We start from the raw sequence: 22130 nt of genomic DNA, 5'->3' as shown, positions 1-22130 counted from the left end.
AAACTTTCATTTCATGTTTCCACTGATTTTCAATCATCGTGACCAATTTTTAGAATATTATTTTACTATAATTATGACCTTGCTATTTCAAAAACTCTATATCTTGAACTTTTTTTACTGTCCCTTCGACTTTGTGATACTGAGAGTATACTGTACTTAAAATCCCTAGTGTGAAAAATGAAATTGAATTTGTACTTACTGTTGTTTCTTCAAAGTTATCAGCAGCAGGGTTAACACATACCACCATACGTATTTTCCCTTCTCCTTCCAAAAATGTTTTAAACAAAAATGTAAGCTTGCTTTCTCGATATGGTATCATCTACAGAATATAGCAATGAAGATCATTATTTTAATAATAATGTATGGCTTAAGATACTACTAAGAAAACTTGATAAAACTTGCTTCAATTCACTTGTGTTAGTTGCCCTTGTTTCAACCCGTGTGCATTTTTCAACTTTTTTTGACATGCGAACTGGCAAGAGCTTAGCTTTTTAAAAAAACTCACGGACTAGTGACTTTTTTTAAAAAAAAAAAAAATTCTGGAACCATCAAAAACAATTCTTTCGAAACCGGTAAGGTCCCCCCCCCCCCCCCCCCCCCCCACCCGATTTTGCTCCTTTTTAGTAGAAGAAAAAAATTGCTATTGGCTGACAGGTTTTTCTTTTCTTTTTTTTTTTACAAAAAAGAATAATAAAATAAAATAATAAACGAATTAACAAACATACAAAAATAAAACTTTATTTGTTGTTAAAGAACTGTCACAAAAAATATTTAAATTTTAAGAATAAGCTCAGTAATTATCGTAATACAATTATACATAAGTAATAAGCATTGCTGAAAAATCTTAGAAAACTACTAAAAATAATCACAAAATTTACGTAAAAATGTGATATAGGATTATTATGATGGTGTTTTCTTTCTTTTTTTTCTGTAAGGATTTTTTTTTTTTCATTTGAATGACCCAAAATCTTTGAGGACAGGTCAAATTTTTATGCAGACTAGCATTGGTCTGCCGGATCACCAGTTGTGAATCACTATGCTAGCCTAGATCATTTTGAAAAGTACAAGAAATTGCATTTTTCAATGAACTCTTCACTTAATAATCAAATTGAAAATCCAACATATAGATATTTCAAGGCTACAATGGAACCTTGAAATAGCTATATGCTATATTTTCTTGGGAATTTGTTTTATTTACGCTGGTTTTTCAATTTAATTACATGGTAGCGGAAAGCTTATTTCATCATTTTTCATTTAACTCTTCACATTGTCATGCATTGAAATATGTACATATAATCTAACTTATTCATGAATTATTTTTTCCTAATTTACAAGTTGTTTCCCCCGAAACATTACAGATATAGTAAACTCTTGATTAACCATGAAATAGGGTGGCAAAGTAACCACAGATAACCAAATTTGAGGATAATCTGCACAGTAAGTAAAAAAGGATATAACTGTAGGCAATGTCTTTAGAAAGATAAATAACACTAACATACATTTAAACTAATAGCTAAAATGATAACAGGATATATAAAAATGCATCAAAAGCTAAAAAAGGATCGCATATTATTGAAAATGGATTACACACACACAAGAGAGCTAATGGTGATTAACAGATTAACTGAAACAGATCAAGCTAGGTTACACCAAAAATGCATAGGGAGGAGAGAAGTTTTTTTTTGAACAAAACTAATCTTGGACCCTCAATAATGCACGTAAGTTGTTTAGATCTTAAAGTATGTGGTGTAGATTTAAAACAGTAAATAGCAGCATAGATTCAAAAAACAGGTTTTGGTGACCATGGAAGGTTGGATGTCATTGGAAAGGAAGGGTAAGAAAGAAATAGCAGGAGTCTGTCCATCCACGGAAAATATAGGACATGTTTTATGAATGATTTTGATATGCAAATATTAACAATACATAGTTTATATCATCTAATTATCATTGCACTAATTATTATCAAAGATTCCAATTAATCATACTGCATACAGTTAAAAAACCCAAATGAAAGTTATAATTTATACTTAGAATGAGTTTCTTGTTTTTGAAAGAATAACTTAAGAAAAAAAAGTTTATAATATTTTAAGACAAATTTAAACAATGTGACATCTGTTTAGATTTAATACAATTATTTACAATCATTGATTATTTATATATTTAAATAGCTTTTGTCTAACCTTTATCACTATTTCATCTTTTATGAATTTAATATTTTTATTTCCAGCATCAATAAGAGTTTGCAAAGCTTTATATATATTTATGTTTAAGGCCATTTTCTACGCCTTGCCTGCCAACATGAATCAGACTGGCTGGAATCATTTTTTTTTCTTTAAGTTCCTCCTAGTAAGCTTGTTCTAGCAAGAACTAAACGATGAGACATCTTGGAGTTTTGCGAAAACACAACGATCGGCCTAAAATTGACATGTTTCTTAGCCTACACCTTTTTGGAATTTTATGTTTTCCAAGGTTCTGTGCTTTCTCTACTCTGCCTAATGGGGGAATTTCTACCATACATTTGTTTACATTTTTTTCTCAGTATTTTTAAAGAATGTTTTACAAATTTATCAGTAATGCTATGTCTACCAAAAGAAACTTTTCAGGGGTGATAGTTCCAAGATTTTAAAGTTTTCCCTTTTTCCTTCTATGCACATGCGTTAACATTTATAACAAAATGAAAGAGTTACTGAATTTGAAATGTATTTACCTGTCCTGTTCCTCTACCTTGCGATTCAGCACGCAGTAGTTCCATACAGTTCCTGAGAACCATTAAAGAATTATTGATGTTGCCTGGAAAACGAGGGAGTATTCAGAGTAGATAATATCAAAAAATACAAATTTAATATTAATTAATGAATTTCAATAATAGGTAAAAGAATATATAAACATTTTATGAAATAAACTATATAAATTTGTGTTCCCTCTCAACTATTAGTAACATGGATCCTACGAACCTATTCACGAGACAAATTAAGAGTCCTCTTCGGAGGAACAAATGAGTCTCTTAAATTTCAAACAGAAAATCTTATAATTTAGACAATGTAATTTTTGCCTGAAAAAAAATCAACTCAACACAAAGTAATAAGAAAAAAATAGTTTTGAAAAAAACTAAATTAGCACCTTTTTTACCCTTATTTTCTGATTATTGTTGTAAAATTACTTTCAAATAATAATTGAAAAAATATGACAATGTGAAAAGCTATTTTTTTCAGTTACAAAACATCATGTCACTCAAAAGTGACTTACAAGTGTATCTGATCGATTAAGCATCTCTTCCCTTTTGCTTTCCGGGGAATTCCTTTTAGGTGAAAATACTGAGGTGAAGTCTCTCCCACTCCTCCTTCACTATTAATTGTCATAGGCAAAGGAATAGAAAAAGGAATTACAAATGATAAAACAAACCCATCGCAAAAACTCTCTCTTTCTCGGGAACTTATTAGCAAATGGTCGAACTAAAGATTGAAGAGGAATGCATCTTAACTTAGGTCAGCCTTTGAATAAAGGTACAATAAGTTGCTTTGGCAAATTGACAGCTTAAAAGCAGATTCATAGTCAGCAACATGTCTAACTAAAACAGCACAGTACAACAAAAGAAAACAAGCTATACTCATTTCCGCACGTGTAAGGGACCATTTTTTAATTACATAAGGATGAATTTGGCAATTTTTGACCCCCTCCCCCATGTAAGGGTACATAAGATTTTTCAAACCCCCCCCTCCCCATTCTTACTTAAGATTCCATTTTGTTTTCCAAAATAATAAAATGTTGGTAGAAAAAGATCAGTTTCACTTTAACTCCTCGTTTGACATAAATCAAAGATTTTTCTTTTCAAATATATTATAAGATGCGATCCTAAATTAAAAACAAATCATGCCATGAATAGTGCGATTCTTTAATTATATTTTACCTTATTCATTCTTTGGAAAACAAGTAAAAAACAGCTTATCCTAAAATGTTTTTTACCTTCCCACACACAAATGAAATGTGATCTCTTCCAAACTACTTAACTGTAAAGGTCAAGATTTACAATCGCCACTCGCCACGTGGCGACCCAGTTTTCAAAATTGGCAACCCCAAAAAATTTCTACAGTCGCCAACTTTTTTGGGGGGTTATTTTTAATTTAGATCCCAAGAAAAGAATTTCAATGCATCAGTACTATAAGGATTCACTGATAGAGACCGTACTCTGACTGAATGTTGTTTAGTTTACAAAGCTTGCATGTTCTTTCTCACTGCCTGCCTGTATGTTGGTTATTTTACGATGCTTGAATGCTCCTCTTACGCGATTTAGGCCATGTAAAAAAACAAGAATACAGTGAATTAGGAAGCCATCTGCACAAAATTAGAGTGTTTGCTCCTTTGTCTTGACTCTTTGTTTTTCAAGTAATTAGCGTACTATAATCATGATTTCAAGAAGAAATCATTGTATTTTAGATTATATTTCAGATTAATTTTGATTATTTCTTCAAAGTAATTACATTTTCACGTTTTTAGTTTTGCTCAAATGGTATATTAAATTCAAACTTTTTTTTTACATCGTATTATACACCGCCTACGATTATACGAAACTTTTTTTTCTCTTTAGGCCCATTTTAGAACCTGCAGATTATAGGCCACCCGTAGATAATACACAGGAAAATACGGTTATTAAAAGGGGATTCGTACGCTCCGGAAAACCTGGAATTGTCATGGAAAATGACATAGTTAAAAATGTCAGGGAAATTTCAAATTTTGCACCCCAAAATTTTTTTTTCCAGGGACTTTTGTACCTTGAGTTCTAATCTTCGTTTTTATCGATGTTTCCTGAAAAAAAAAATATATAAAAGTTTTGAGGCAAAGTGACGCTGCCAATAGAATAAAAAAAGACCGCGGACGCCATTCTTGCCCCTCAATAGTTCCAAAGAAAAAAATTCCTAGGGTGAACAGGAATTATGCACAAATTTAACGGGAGAAGAACATTTTCCAGCATCTAAAGCACAAGCCTGCGGATGGAGGGTCAATTGGGAAAATCGTTTTTAATCAAAAAGTCTTTTCAGCTACGAATGAAACATAGTCGCCATTTTTGGTCATTTATAAGATGGAAGTAGACACAATGCTCAAATGCCTAAGTTTCCAAAAACAAAGCAGAATTGGATGTTTTCTTTAACTGCAAACTAATGAAAACAACACAAAATGTGCTGCAACTTGCTTTTTTTTAAAATTTATTTTAAATATGTAATTTTCTTGAGAAATGAAAAATTTTGTTCTTAAAACTTAATCTTATCCTCATTGCCTTGGACGCAAATGTGCTAAAAACTTTTCACCTGAATTGTAGTTTCACGAAGATTTATTATTTTTAAATTGTTTTCACGCTAGAAATTCAAAAAATTATTTCTTAATTTTTGTTGTAGTCGCCATATTTGGTCATTCCCAAGATGACAGTACACAAGACTTTCCGAAAATGGCATTGGATGTTTATTGCAGTGCAAACTATTGAAAACAACGCAAAATGTGCCCTTTTTTCCCGGGTAATTCGCAATTATATTCTGGAAAAATGCGAAATTTTATCTTTAGAACATTTTTTTTTTATTCCATTGATTTAGACGCTTATGTGCTAAAAACCGACTACTTTGACTTAATTGTAGTTTTTTAAGGATTAATTATTGATCTTTTTCTTATGAAAATATTTTGCAAATTTTGGCTCTTTAATAGTGAAAAAAAAAAAAACATATTGAAGGTTTTTTTACATAAACCCTCAAAGGTCGTTCCGATCCTATTTGATTCCCAATTAACTCAAACAGCGTTTATTCTGAAAAAATGGTCAAAATAGGAAGACAAATAATTTAATTTAAAACTTGAAAAGGAAACTTGTTTTTAACTGCACAAAGCCCCCCCCCCCCCCCCCCCCCCCCTGTGCGCCTTGTTTCATCATTCCTTTGCCATAAACAATGTTCCATGTTGTCCCATAAATCTTTTATTTCATTAAAAATCCTATACATCATTAAAAATAGAAAGAAAAAAAACTATATCACTATATTTCTATAAACTATATCTTATATTTCTGCTGTGATGTGGATGCTAATACTCACAATCGATTAGGATATATGTTCCATTGAAAAATGTTTAAACAACGGGGGCTAGTTTCTGTTTATTTGAATAACTGTTGTAATTTTTTAATCTTCAATCGCATCAGATTAAAATATAAGCCAAGTAGCCAGTCCTTTGATCGTTTTCCCTTCATAGTCATCCTAACATGGAGATGCTGCGTATGGAACGTAGTGGCCATGTTTGGTCATAACCCTTAGTGCAAATAATGCAAAAAGTATTTTTTTTTTTTGGGGGGGGGGGGGGGGGGAATATATTTTTGGTAAATGCCAAATTGTATATTACTGGAGGAGGTTTGTAGTCAATTATTTCTATGCAAAAAAAAAAAAAAAAAAACAATAATCTTAATTATTGAAAAAATTCAAATCATATGTTTAATATTTTTTCAATTCCCTTCGTGCTAATTTTCTTACAGTTAATTCTTTTCATTAAACTAGTTACCTGAAAAGTTCATGTTGATTTTTACTACCATAACGTTTGCAATGATTTACAAAAAGATTTTAAAGGAATTTATTGTTGCTTTTATGGGAAACTTTTTTTTTTTCACTGTGGGACCATGGTACTGTGTACGCTACTTTATTTTCGGTTTAATGATTTTTTTTTCCTTATGAATTTTTAAAATGGGTGGAATGAATCATTTGCTTCAGGAGCTCCCAACCTTCACCCAATGCCTCTTATATTTCCAATTATTAATATAATTTATATTTCTTGTTAGTGTTCCACTTTCATAATATTTGTTTCAAAAAATACAAATTGAACCCCCCCCCCCCATTCTTGTACTAGAGCGCTGTTTTCAAAACCCGGTAAAACTGGTGGCCAACAAGTTTTTCGAGTCTAGTGGCCATTGGCAACTTGAAAATTTTCTGAATCTTGAGGTCTACTTAACTGCGCAATTTCTAATGTAAATTATCGACTTGGAAAATATTAGGTAAGAATTGGTATGACCCCTCCACCCTCCAAAGTAATCGTATGTAGAGATTTTTGAAACCCTCTCCCATTTAAGACCCTTACGTAATTAATGAATGGCCCCTAACTCCTTTATAGCACATTGGCTCAACAGGTGTTCTCCTTGCTTTAGAGGTCTATCGTGCAGGAATTGCAAGTTACGGTGAATGAATTTTTCTCTGATTGTCACTTGAACTATAGAATTTTTTCCTTTTTTTTGTTCTTTCAAAATAAATCTCCAGTCATCCTTGAAATAACTCCAAGCTAAAGGAAGTTAACTTCGAGATATTGAGCATAATTAGCATGGAATTAAAGACAAAGGGATCGAGACCTGATAAAAACTTCGAGTTATAGTAATATTCGAGTTATCAGACTTCCAAGTTATCGTGAATTGACTGTACCTTTTTTTTAGCAGTTTTCAAAAAAAAAATTGCTACTACCAATAATTTTTTAACCCTCCTAATGGCAAGCCTTTTAGCCAGGGCTCAGGCATAACTACATATCGTCCAACGGCTGTAGCTTCGTTCTTGCTAAGGACTCACTAGTCTGGAACAGTGAAAATCCAAGCTGGAGGCAAATGTCATCTGAATGAAGGTGAAAGTGCCAACAAATTGATAGCTAAAGTAAATTTAGCTCACTAGCGAAAGTACCCATCCATGGTGCGGTTCAACTCGTAACTTAAAGGCGAAGCTCGAGTATTAAGTAGCGAGTCTGCAAGGGAGGTTCAATGTTTTTTGTACTTTATCACTGTACTAAACGTCCTTAATTAACTTTTCATAACCAATTAAAATCTTCATATATTTAAGATAAACACAGAGGAAACTAAATGATAATTTTTTCTAGTGATATTGGCTTGAATCGACTCAGATGCAAATTGATTAAAACCAGGGCCGTATACAAGGGGGAGGTCACCCCCCAAAAGTTGATTGACATTTAAAAATTCATTCATATTTAAAAATTTCCAAAAAATATTGTTTCATAACTCAAATGTCTTTTACATGTATATTAATTGCATAAAACACTTTCAAATAGATAACCTGACGACTTGAACATTGGCACAAATAGAGTGCCTTGAATGATCAGAGTGACGACAGCAAACCCCCCCTTGAGAAGCGGGGAAGCGCCTCTGACCGCCGGAGGGCATCTTGACGAAAGTCTCGTAGACTTAACATAGGAAGATTGGATGGGTCTTAGAAAAACGCTTTTTTTGTGAATAATCAGTTCTGTACTGACATTTCACCTTAAGTCTAAAGTGAATAAATGTATAGGCTATCACTTTTTATCATTTTTGGAACTCTAAGCGAGAAATTGATTTAATTATAGAGCATTGATCTTGAGATTTTGTATTCCGATAGTATTGGCGGGCTTTTTGGCTTCACTAACGTTGCGGCAACCATTCTCCGCTTCAGGAGCGTTTGATTTTCGGGTCTTAGAAGTTAGTTTTGCTTGTAAATGGGTTTCATCCCGTAATATTTTTGCTCAAATGAAATAATTATCTGAGAATAAAATGCATCTTGTTTGTAAGAAAAAGAAATACATATTAGTTGTTATATGGAAACTATTTAAAGTTTATTCTATGAAGCTGCTTGTTATTTATGATTCATTATAGAGAAATTTGAAAGTGGTGCACATTTTTACTGTTTACACACAGAAACCATAAAGGGGGGGGGGGGGGGGGGATGTGAAACTCAATTCCAATAACTCACAATGTGAATATTCAAAATTAAATAAGTTTAAAATTAATTTAAATCATTCATATTCATAGTGTGCGGTATATCCTAAAGTACGCAAATTCAACTCGGTATTTTTCATACTGTTTCGAAAAAAATCAAGGAATTAGTATCTTTTCACGAAATTAATATATCATTAAACCACCATTTCGTAAAACATTCAACTTTACCCAAATTTGCAGTTACCTAGTTGTAGCATTTAGCTGACGATATACTTTAAATTTTTTTCTAATTTCTTGTAAGATAGAAAATTTTTGTTTTTTTTAAATGTACGTTGCGATAACCATTTGAAGTGAATTGTTTATTTTGTTCAGAATTTGTCTGCATTTATACAGTGAGAAACTATAATTGAATTATTTTATCAAGAATTCTCAATTCAACATTTTTAAAACAGTACATTACAGTTATCTATAGCTAATAGTCTGTTTTGATTTTTTCAATTCTTATTTTCGAAAAAACTGGATATAGTAGAAATTAATTAAACTTATTCGTATGCATGTATCTGTACCTGGGAGGGAAAGGGAATTTAGTCACAAAAACAAAACCAAGAGACGAGTTAGAAATTTTTCTTTTCTAATAATTTTTATTACTCAATTGGATTGCCGTTTATGAGCTTATAGAATGAAAATTAGTTCATTGAAATCTTCGCATATAATTTTCTTGTACTTCTAAATAGAGTGTAAAATATTGAATAAGATAGTGCAAAAGTCTCGATCTACAATCGGGTGATTTGCCTTGAACCGCCCAGATATAGATATATTATTTTTCCAAATTTGCTTCAAGAGGAACATTTTTAATTGCACGTTACAATAAGCAATGGAAATTCATTATTTATTTTTCGAATTTTCTCTCTTTGAAAAACAATTATCATAGCTTTTTTTTTCCAAGAAGACTCATTTTTAACCCCCGACAAACAATGGAAGTTGGTTATAAGTTTGACGTGTCTGTGTATTTGTGTATCTGTGTGTTTGTCTGTGGCACTATAGCGCCTAAACGGATGGACTGATTTTGGAAAAAAAAATTTGTTCGAAAGGAGAGCTGATCGATAGTGTTCTTGGCTAGGTTAACATTAATTAACAAAGATATTAATTAAACCCGTCTAAAAGGTTTTTCGCATTTCGTCTAAAGGTTTTGCAGTGAAATCACTGTTAATTTTTTAAAATTTAATACCAAAATAAAGAGAATTTTCTTTCCGCGTCTGATAAGATGTGTTTGGAACTTCCATATTTCATAGAATTCGGATTATAACGTTTTTTAAAAGCAGATTTTAATAACGACTAAGCCTTTATTCATGCGATTGATAAACAAATTCATTGTTGGCCGACAAGGAAATTAAAAGCAATGATTTAAAATGATATTTTAATATGTTGCCAGTTTCTATTCGATAGCAAATAAAATACTTGACATTGATTTTCAATAATATAAGGCTTTTAAAAGGATTTTCAATTTTCCTTCTTGATTCTACAATTGCGACTCAGTCGGGGGGTTTTGAAATTTTTAATTTTTAAAGTAATGGTCTTCTTTTCTGATTTCTCTTGTGAAAGTTAAAATTTGTCATTTATTTTGTTTTCATTCATGCACACATACGAGTAATATGTAAAGAAAATGGTGATGTTGCTTATCATTTTCAATACGTTTTTCTTAGAAATCTTATGTATGTATTTGTTTTTGGTGGATAAGTGAAAAGAAAGAATGGAGAGAAACTCAGTAGCCTCTGCGAAATGCTTCAGAAACTCAAGCCATGTCTGCTGCCAAAACCGCGATAGCGATTCACACTTGGTGGCAAATCGCCAAACGGTCAAAATTTTCTCTCGTCACATCTGGACGAAAGTTGCGGCCGCGCTTGTCCGGGGGGAAAAACACCGCTGTTGTCGCCACACTGTTCTCAAGGGACTCTAGGCACAAATAGCGTAAAGCTCCGCATGAAATTTTTAAAACCCTCCCCGAAATTATTTTCTGGTTACAGCCCTGATTAAAAGAATTGAGTAGGCATTGTAATAAGTGGTACAAGTGAGCATGGGTTCATAGTACGCTTGCAGACCTTTGCACAGAGACAGACAGGCACAAAGATTTCAACTATATACATAAATCATATCAAGATTTTGTAACATTGAAATTAATAATATTAATTTAGAGTAAGGTACAGAAAAATATACCGGCTTCTCTTGTAGCAAGACCTTGATTTTTTGTTCTCTTTCCTCTTTCACTTCCAGCAAGATCTACTAATGACAGTTGACTTATAATCATTTGATCTTTATCCTGTGAAGAATTTTTTTACCATTATTAAATGACAAGTTAGACTAATCCTTTTTTAAAAATATTCTCAAAAGTTAAAAAGAAAAAAATGTATAAGTATTAAAAATGTCTGTCAATCAAAATTATAAATATGAAACTCTTATAATAAAATGTTCAAAGTCTTAAATGGTTAACTGCAGGTTGGGTACTTACTGTAACAGGGTTGCGACAACTGAAAAAAATTTCCCCGGTTAAGATCACCAAATTTCCTTGATTTACATTGCTAATGATAATGGTTTCCTTTCTTTGCCTTACTTGAACACTATTGCATATTAAATAAAATGCAGTTTTTAAAACATTTTAAGCTTATAATGAAAAATATATTTCATTATAAGCTGCTCCTTTTTTTTTTTAGTAAAAAACAGTATATTAAACTATCTACAGGGAAATATTGTAGGAAATCTAAAACAAATACTTTACTTCCAGTAACCACTTAGCATAATAATTCTAAGAAATTATTAAAACTACTCTTAAAGACACATCTAATCATGATAAAACTAAAAAGTTTACACAAAATAATTTAACTGAATTTTCAAGCAGTATAATTATTGCTGCAAGAATAACAAATGATAGTGAAAGTATAGAAGTAATGTAGTTTCACTTATGTAAATAATAGACACATTAATGAAAAACAAATTGAAACCTTTTAACAATCAGTCATATTGAGCTATTCTCTAATTAAGAACTTAGGTTTTAATGAATGAATATAGCATTTTAATTACTAAAAATAATTAAAATATTTACTTATGTACAACTCAATTTCAAATGATTTCATTGTTTGTTAAAAACAAAAAAATCTTGGGCTACTTTCATAACAAACAACATTGAAATGCAAAAAATAATCTATTAATTTCAAAATATATATGTATATAACTGGTTTTAAAATAAAAGAAATTTTAAAGTGTGAAAGAAACCCTTCATATAATCTGAGGCGACAGCAACTAATAAGATGGCAAGAAAAACAAAGTTGATTTTCATTCAATTATAGCAATTAAATTAAAAACATGAAGAAGTAATAACTTTTAAGTTTTTTTATTTACTTTTATTTTAAAACAGATTTCTTCTTGGCATTGTGATTACAGTACACTAGTTACTTCAAGACAGTGAGTCAAGGCAAGGGAGCTAAGGCATTAATAAGGGCTTCCATTTTTCAACAGATAAGTTATATTTATTTTATTGCTGTTAGCTACATGTTACCAATATATTATTAGATAAATATCTAAAAGTCTTTGAAATACCATTTATCAGTAGTTAACAGTAAGTTTTTAAATAATCCCTTAAGCATTAACAATCAACAAACAAATAACACTTTTAAAATAATTATCAACTAGTTTTTAATTAATTTAAAAGAAAATTAATTGTTTGTACTAACTGTCACTGACGACTTGGTTCGTTTGCATTATCTAAGTACTTATAGTAAGGTAATGAGCAGCGTTTTTAATTACACTACCCATTACATAAACAAATAGCTCAATACAGTTCTTGGTCTAATGCAGTGGTTGGAAAAACTTCATTTTTTTTGTAGCGAACTACAACTACAACTACTTTGTTACAAATGTAGTTAACTACAACTACTTTTTTAAAAATGTAGCAACTACAAACTACTTTTGAAATGTAGTCGCTACTTCGCTACTTTCCAACAAAATAAGTAAATAAAGAGCATACACAGTAGGTTGTCCCTCAAAAAATGAAAGTCAATTTTTCAAGCATCATACACTCTTGTATTTTTCCTCTTGTGTCAAAACAATCGTGAGAAAAGTTTCATATAATTTGCACAACGGCAACCCGTGCCGACTTGCACTTGAATGTGTAAAACAGTACTTGTATGCTAGGCCAAATGGGGGGGGGGAGACTTTTTTTAGAAACTCGAAAATTCTGTTGATAAAACGTTGCCCCTGTACCCAACACACCACATGTACTATAAGAACATTTATTCAAAAAACATTTAGATATGCCACACTTGACCTAAAATTTCTAATTTTATTTAAAAAATTGATTTTTTTTTCAGTCATCTTTAAAAAAATTACATATAAATTTAAATCAATATCAAGTTTAAAAATTACTGGCGAACACATTTACAGATCAACAATTACAAACGAATAATAAAAAAATAATATATTTTAAATGAAAAATTTAACTTAACCTGGAAAAAAACCAGATCTTTGAGAACTATGAGAGACTTAAAAATTACAGGAAAACAAAAATTTCTATTTAACGCTAATTACCTACTTTTCTAATTTACTGTTTATATTTTTCAGCTTAATAATTTCGTAAAATCTTACATTGCTGAAAATATGTATCAAAAACTTAATTTTTTGAAGAAAATTATAAATGTTAGGCACGTGTGGGATATCTAAATGGTTTTTAATTTGAATAAATGTTTTTGTGGTGCATATGTGGGGCATAGGAGCAACGTTTTATCAACAGAAATTTTGAGTTTCTAAAAAAACATTTTATTTTAATTTGGCCTAGCATTACACAAGGGCTGGTTCACACTTTCAGACATAATCGGCACTTGCTGCCGTTGTTCAAATTATATGATTTTTTTTTTGACACAAAAGGATAAAATATAAGAGAGTGTGTGACTTGAAAAATCGACTTTCGATTTTTTTTGGGGGGGGGGGGGGGGGGGGGGACACACACCCTAATACACACACACACCGTAAGAGGATTGAAAAAAAAAAAAGATTGATAAATTAGCTCATCAGAAGACACTAAGAAAAATGTCCGTTATCATACTCTCACACACTGTAATGCTCGTATTTATTGTAAGTCCTCCAGAATAGTTCAATTTCATCCTTTTCTATAAAATTTTCAGTAGCTTCTTTTTATTTGGTGAATACTGTCTAAAATTTAAGCCTCGCTAAAATATTTTTGTTCTTCAATCTTCGGTCCGTTCATATAAAATTCACCAAATTTTCAACTCGCGAAATCACCGATATCTTCATTTTCGCGAAAATAAGTGCTTTTCGCAATATAAATATTGGTGAAATATGAAAATTACGACGGCAAAAAAATTAATGGCGTCAAACAGAACGTATGGCGTCAAAATGAAATGCATGAGGTCAGCTCGTATTTTAATGAGTCTTATTTCTCATTGCATCCGCTGATGTACTTTTGTAAAATTTGCGCCAGTCAAATTCGTTTGAACCTTGATTTTTTTTTTCAGTTTATTTAAAAGTAGTTTCCAGAAATCGCTACAAACTACTATTTTTTTTGTAGTTAACTACTCACTACACTACTTTTTTAAAAAAGTAGTGCACTACACTACAAACTACTCAAAAATGTGGCTACTACAGTAGCGTCGCTACTTCCAACCACTAGTCTAATGTATATGAATTTTACATCCAAGGGCGCCCATATAGGGGGGCAAGGGGTGGCTCGAGATCCCTCCCTTTAGAAATTAGGACTCCTTGTTTTAAATATTTTTTTTTCTTTGCAAAAATGTAAAAATATTTCTTCTCCAGCCATTAATGAAAAAGTAATTGAAAATGTCCAATTTTAATGACTCTAATTTATCCTGAAATTGGTTTTCATGGGGAAAATATCATTCTAAACTATGGTTAAAATATCTGAGCCCCCCCTTACAATTTTGCATTTGGGCGCCCATGCTTACATCACTGGAATTGTTACTAAATTCACTTTTTTAAAACTATTTTAAAAAACCTTTTTGTGTAAAGAAACCAGGATTTGAAAATGACCGATATTTTGATATATATCTGATGTTTTCAATCTGCACAAACTAAAGCGTTCAAAATAATAAATGCATCTTCAAATCAATCTTTATTTTCTTATATCATTATTACAATATATAGACTTAAAATTGAGGTTTCTTTCATTATTTATATTGCTCGTTTGGAAGAAGAGTGCCACAATACGAAACTTTTCATTTTCTTTTTTTTCGCTTAAAGGGCTTCAAATGACGTTATCTTCTTTGGAAAGTAATGATATTTTTTGTTCTAATATTAACCACTGGAGAGCACAGCAAATTTTCCGAACTTACCTTAAATTTCAAATGCTTCTCCTGTAAAATTTAATTTCGCCGTATTGTGGCACTTTACACGATATAGTTAGTTGTGGCATAATATAGTTTACGAAATAAATTTAAGTTCAATAAAGATGTCAAAAATATCATACAAGAATTATAAATGTTGAAATATCTTAAATTGGAAAAAAAATAGATTTTTCAAAAACCAAACCTGCAAAACTTCTGCTCCTATAGGGTCTAAAGGAGCCTGAACAAGACGTATAGTAAATACACTATGACTGCGACTTGATTCTGCATTCAAATGAGTAGAAGCCACCCTTCTTCTTTGTTGACCTTTATGAAGCAATTCCAAAGCTTCATCAACACTTTTCACCTCTGTTTCTATTACATCACAAATGTACATGTTCGAAGAGTTATCTGCACGAAGCACTTTGGTTAAACTGCTGAAAATATGAAAAACAACAAATTTAAGTACAATACAACCAATAATGAAAATTGCATAACAATACATATGAACTTTATTTCACTTCAACATAAGCTTTAATTGAATTGATTTTAACAAAAACTTCAGATTGTCTTTTAAAAAGTAACTTTTAAATTGTTTTTGTTGACATGGGAAAACGCAAAAAGGAATGAAAATTACTAAACGAAGAATTACAAGAGCATAGCATTATACTGACACCCTGGCTGCCAAATGCCTTTTTTCTTCTTCTTTTCCTTTTTTTTTTTCCCCCACGAAGTCATAAAAACTCTTGAACCTGCGAAGTATTATGGTGCAAACCGCAAATTCATACGACAATTTGTTGGTTCTCTACGATTTTTTTAAATGTGCCAAGGACTTTTCGGACACCCTCTGTATCACTGTCTGCCAGCAAATGAACAGGGGCTAATAGTATTTTCAAGGTTTTACCAATAAAAACCTAGATTACTGGTAAATAAGTACCAGTTTAGTACTGGTAATAAAAAACAATGATTTTAACAGTAAAAACCTAGTCTTTCTCATGTCCTGGTAAAAAAGTTTTTCTTGGTAAAGACCCATCCCTGACATCTCGTAACTAATAGTTTTAGTGATTAAAAATTTTTGAACAGAACTGCTTTGAAAATTGGATTTAACAGATTTAGCTTATACGGTATTAAAAATTAATTAAAAGGAAAATTTATTTTGATTTAAACTTATCAATCAAGCTAAATAAAGAATATATTAATAAGTTTAAATTGTTGTTAAATAATTTTTCAGCATCAGGAAAACTTACACGAAAAATGTCAATAACAACTGTATTTGACAATGTCAACATTTGACAGGTTTTTCAACTTTCGATTTGTTTTGAGTTCTTTGTGTTGTCAAAAACCCAACCCTGTGGGGAAAACATTCTAGCTAAGGTGTCATTGTGTTCTCGACACGTTTAAATTCTAAACTAGATAACAGTTAATAGAGTTGATGAGGAAAGAATCTCCTAAATAGTTTTTTTTTTTTTAATTACAAATGTTTTACTTACTTGGGCCTCCTGGAATCAGCAGCTGCATCTTCAAGCAAATCATAAATGTAATTATTGTAAATTTCCACATAGGACACAAACACAGCATAGTTGACATCGGGATTTACATCAACAACAGCTGGATCCGGAACTCTAGTAGGCCCATCTCCAATGATTTTACTACAGAATAAAACAATATACATAGTCAGAACAGATGCTTTTTAAATCATGGTTTTAAAATAAAAAATATACACACAATAACACCTCGATTATCTGATAAATGAAGGACAGCTGCTTTCAAGGAAATAAAAATATTTAGAATATTCAAGTAAGCTGACATTTTTAGATTACACACAATCGGGGGTTCGCTAAACCAGTTTGAAAAACCCTCCCAGGGCATTTCACGGAGGGGTCCACCGGAAAAAATCCACTCTCTCAATAAAGTAGGCTTTTTTTCAGAATCTTCTAAATTTTTTTAGAATTTGCATTAAAAAAATATTTATTTCATATCAGATACAAGTTTAACCAAAACGTGGCAGAGCAGTAGAATTAATGAAATATTATTTATAAAACAGCTCATATTGATCAATAAAATTGTTTCAGAATTACAGCTATTTAATGCGTTTTTCATCACTGAGAATTTCAGTCGACGGAAAATACTAGGGCTCGACCAATGGCAATTTTTGGCCGATGCAGAGTGTTGGCCGATGGTTCAAAGACTGCTGATAATTTTCTGTTTCAAATGGCCAATGGAAAAACCTCACAAAGGATGGCTGAAATACAGGTTTCAAAAAATTTTTAAAGAACAAAAAAGTTATGTACGTTGTAAAAACCAATTGCAAGTTATTTTTTTTAAAAAATGAATGAAAAATAAATTTGATAGCTAAGGCTTTTGACATTTATATTATTTATTTTTTAAATGAAAATGTTATATCGAAAATCACAGTTGAGTTGACTTGAGTCAACAATGACGAGATAAGCCACACCTCCTATAGCGACACTCATGCCACTCTCCATCATTGACTTTCACACGTGCCGAGAAATGAGAGCAAGATAACATTCGATTTGAAAGCTGATAAATTTCCGATTTGGAATCCGGGGAAAAATATGATGCAGGAAGTACTGATACTGGATTAATTCAATGCAGATTGAACAGTAAGAAGTGAGAAACATTATAACACAGCATTTTTATCTAACAAGTGATCCAAATCTTGGTATATTTTGGAAGCCCAAAACTGGTGTTGGTTTCGTTGCTGTCCAATTTCGGGCCCTATGTTGTACTTACTTTTAATTATCTTTTTATATCAAAAAAAAAAAAGTAAGGTCAAAGAAATTCCGTGGCAGGCTTGCGTCCAGGAGATCCCGTAGCACCATTGTGGAAAATCACATAGCTTTTTGTTAAGCTGAGTCAAAGAAGTAGGCCAATCTCTACACCTATTTTACTTTAAACTACTCGTAGATTCTTCATTTCTGTAATAGTTTTACTAATCAAAATTTATCATGCAAGGATAACATGTCTATAAACCCAAAAGTGAAAGATGAAATTTTATTGACGTTCATTTTCAATTAAGTTTCTTGAATGCTCGAAGATTCCTTGTTCCAAAGCATTTCTTAAAGCAACATCCTGAGAGTAGATAGTATACAATAAATTCAGTTGCTTCTTTCATGCATGATAGGATTGTCTTCTACATGACAGACACACTTAGCACCACTCTTTAGTCAAAATCATAAATAACATAAAATATATTTTTTTCATGTTTAACAAACCCTTGTTGTAAACTAATTGTAAGTAATTTTAAGTAAAGTGTAATAGTAAGTTAACTAATTGCAGAAGTTTAGTTTATTCTATGCTATTTACGAAGAAGGACGATCAAAATTCGGTTTTAGTTCTGTAATTTGTTCCTGGTGCCCTAAATGCATTGATGATGCAATTTTTATCGAAACATGCTAGCTGAAGCATACCTTTTATATGACAAAAGTTACAGAACAACTAGTCGAATTTCTCGATTAATTTGTAAAAAACTTGAATTTTTGCCAGCGGTGAAGTTTTTTTGTCCACCACTATATAGATGGGATTTTAAAAAAGACAAGAATAATATATACAGTTTTGTTTCTATTAAAAAGAAAATTTCTTCGACATATTTTTAAAATTATAATATATATGCAGTATACTATACAATTTAATTAATAAATTGTTATTTATATTCTTCAGAATAATCCTTTTTATTGGAACCCCCTTGCTCATTACCCCCTCTTCCGGTAAGCTGTTTCAAGTGCCCACAACCCTATTAAAGTAGTAATTTTTCCTTATTTCCAGGTTAGCCTAAGATTTGAGTGGCTTAAAACTATGACTCCTTGTCATGCTTTCCGCGCAAAAATTTAACCCATTAACACCTTTATTTTTTTTTAAATTTAAGCAACTGAATCATGTCCCCTCTGACTCCTTTGTTTTAAGCTATACATATTAAGCCTATTAAGTCGGGTATCAGAATCAAAATCTGCTAGTCCCTTTAATAGTTCTGTTACCCTTCTTTGTACCCTTTCCAATACAGAAATATCTTTCCTCGGATAAGGCGACCAAAACTAAACAGCATACACCAAATGAGGTCTTACTAAACTCCTATATAAAGGCAGAAGAACTTTCTTCTGTCTTTTGAATTGATTTGATTTGTTTGAAATAGATCTACTGATAAACCCAAGCATTCTGTTGCCTTTGTTATTTGCAATGCTGCACTGTTGACAACACTTGAAATCCTGACTTAATAAGATATTCAGATCAATAACATTTCTCCCTGACCAACGACTGAACCCTGCAAACAATAACTCGTACGCTGATTTCCATGACCCAAGTGTAGCACTTGACATTACCCTATATTAACTGCCATACCCCACTTATTCGCCCACTTAGTAGTATGATCTAAATTCTCTTGAAGCTGTTTTATTTGTTCTTTATTTTTTACAATCCCTATAACTTTCACATCATCAGCAAAACAATACATGTTTCCAGAAATATTTTCATTGAAGTCATTCATAAAAAAAAAATAACAAAAGAGGCAATAAAACTGATCCCTCAGGAATCCCGCTTAAAATATCCCTCCATTTAGAATTATTTCTCCTCACAACTACTTTTTGTTTCCTTCCAATCAGCCAATTCCTAACCCAAAGCAAAGTTTTCCCTCCTATTCCTATATCAGCTAATGACTAAGTATAACGGATCATTGTCAATTGGGATAAGAAATAAAGGCCCTTTTTTTATCTCAAAATAGTTGAAACTACACAATACAAATCTTTTAAAATGTGAGAAAAAAAGTAGATTTAAATTACTTCTTATGTTTTGGTGTTTTATTAGAGAAAACACCTAGGTTTTTTTGCTGTTCCAGAAGAGCTTCAGCAGTAGATTGAATGTAGATACAGTTAGACCTAGTGTCTGATTTGAAAACCTGTTGAAAAACAAGTTTTTAAAAAAATTAATATTAATATTAAAAAGGTAATTGATACAATAAATATTTTCATTGCATAATTTTGGTTTTAACTAAGGAATATTTTTTTTTTTTTGAATTCCAAATTTCTAAAGATTATAGAATAATATTTTATTTGAATTAGGGATGTGTCGTTTACGAACAAACAGGTCAAAAAGAACGAATTCTTAAAATGAACGGATCCATTCGTTCACTTAAAAAATGAACGACCATTCTTTTGAACGGTGAGCAGTTTGGAACATTGTATTGATGCACTTGTGATAAAAAAGATTACACCAATCTTCAAATTAAAACACACACACACAGACTAAAATCAGGGAGATATTTTTCAGTTTGATGTTGCTCATCGGCATTCAATCATTACAAGAACGGAAACATGATAGAGAAATACAGAAATACTAATGTGGCTACAAACTAAAATAGCAATGAAATGAATATATATATATATATGAAATGAATATATATATATATATATATATATATATATATATATATATATATATATATATATATATATAAACCCTAGTGATTATTCTTTTTGAGCTTCAGTAGTTTGAAAATACTCTTAAATGGGATATTTCTGTGACAAAGAAGCTAAGATCTAAGTTTGGCTCAAATATCTGAGTTTTAGTCTCACATTAGGTTCTGCATTCGTTTCTTACGTATTTATCTCTGTAAAAATTGAAAATTCTTATTCACATAGAAACGCTGTCTCTTTCAATAAAAAGTTATAAAGGTCACTAAATTTGTCTTTTGGAAAAGGTCTATGGACTCAAGCTGGTTGATAAGGGAAAAAATGCAAACATTAATCGTTTGAAAGCTAAAGAGTTTTTTTTTCCTTACGCTAAGATAGCGGAATAAAATGCAAATGCGTACATCGAAAAAAAAAAAGACAAGAAAAGGAAAAAGAAACAAGCATAATTAGCTCTAATTATTAAACAAAAGTTAATTTTTAACAATAAAAATATTTTAGTTCACTTATTCTGATCGCACTTAGCGCATTTTAGGCACAACACTAGTGTTAATGCGATAGCTTTACATCACATTTAAATGCTAAAGAAAATAAACATCGAATATGAACTAAATATGTTTCAGACGCTCGCACAGGCACCAAGTAATGTTTTCATTAAGTTTAGTCGAACTATCTGATCTAAAGCTACTGAGAAACCAAAGCATTCATAATTCTTTCACCTTAATACATTGTATTCAAAAGTAGATTTACTTCGACTTAGCTCCAATTTCATAATTCTCAACGAAAGCAATAAAATCCGCAACTCGTAATGACAAACAGCAATTATGGTAGCATTTTCCTTGCACGAAAGTATCGAATGAGTGAGATAACTGAAAAAAGGTTGTACAAAACACCGCTTGAGTTCAAAACTTCATCTCAAACAAGCATCTTAAAATTCCGCCATCACAATATTATTTTTGCAAAACCCCTTTATCCTTCATGAACCCCCAGGGGTTCGTGAGCTACCGGTTGTGAATCATTGTTCTAATAACATCGCTATTTACTACTAGCTACATAGATTTGGCTTCATTTTAACTTGCTGGCGACTTCCAAGTCATTTACTTTACATTCAATATCCAAATATTTTTAAAATATATAAGGGGATTATTACTGTCTATTTTTTTTCCCATTTAAAATTTTCCCCCTGTTCTCATCGGTACTATGGAACAATTTTGAAACTCCCTAATATTTAGGTGAGTATTTTTTTTTTTTTTTGAATTAAGTTATTCCGTACTCCAGCTGACCTGCAGATATATTATTTGTAGTTACTTTTTTCGTTATATATGGTTTATTGGTAATACTTTTATGTATTACAGTATTATAGCTCGAAAAATTTAATAACTTAATTTTTGGACATACTGAAATGGTATCTGCGATTTTTGGAATGGAAAACATATCATACCATTCAGGAACTGAAAAATGTCTCACAAAATGGACTGTAATTGCTTTATACATCTAAACCTGAATAAAGTTATTGTAACGGATTCGGTGCGACTTCCACTTTCTTGAAATGAAGACACAGTTCTTGATAAAAACACAGGAAATTTATTTACACTATGTACAGGAAAGATCTTCAACAACTGCTAAATTATTCATCAGCAATTAAGCAATTATCACACAACA

General features: G+C 31.3%; 1 protein-coding gene across 1 annotated transcript in view; it reads right to left on the bottom strand.

The window, feature by feature from the left end:
• The window catches only part of LOC129228465 (kinesin-like protein KIF23), a 146522-nt gene that overhangs the window by 89259 nt on the left and 35133 nt on the right, over nucleotides 1-22130 (bottom strand). Inside the window, exons 5-10 of the mRNA XM_054863146.1 lie at nucleotides 19842-19957; nucleotides 16539-16697; nucleotides 15254-15482; nucleotides 10916-11018; nucleotides 2708-2790; nucleotides 200-319 (exon numbers count right to left, since the gene is read on the bottom strand). Coding sequence (XP_054719121.1) covers nucleotides 200-319; nucleotides 2708-2790; nucleotides 10916-11018; nucleotides 15254-15482; nucleotides 16539-16697; nucleotides 19842-19957 — 810 coding nt within the window. The remainder of the gene's footprint in view (nucleotides 1-199; nucleotides 320-2707; nucleotides 2791-10915; nucleotides 11019-15253; nucleotides 15483-16538; nucleotides 16698-19841; nucleotides 19958-22130) is intronic.

This window comes from Uloborus diversus, chromosome 8 (assembly GCF_026930045.1).
Source record: "Uloborus diversus isolate 005 chromosome 8, Udiv.v.3.1, whole genome shotgun sequence".
Taxonomy (NCBI): Eukaryota; Metazoa; Arthropoda; class Arachnida; order Araneae; family Uloboridae; genus Uloborus; species Uloborus diversus.
This window is presented reverse-complemented; position numbering and strand designations above follow the sequence as displayed.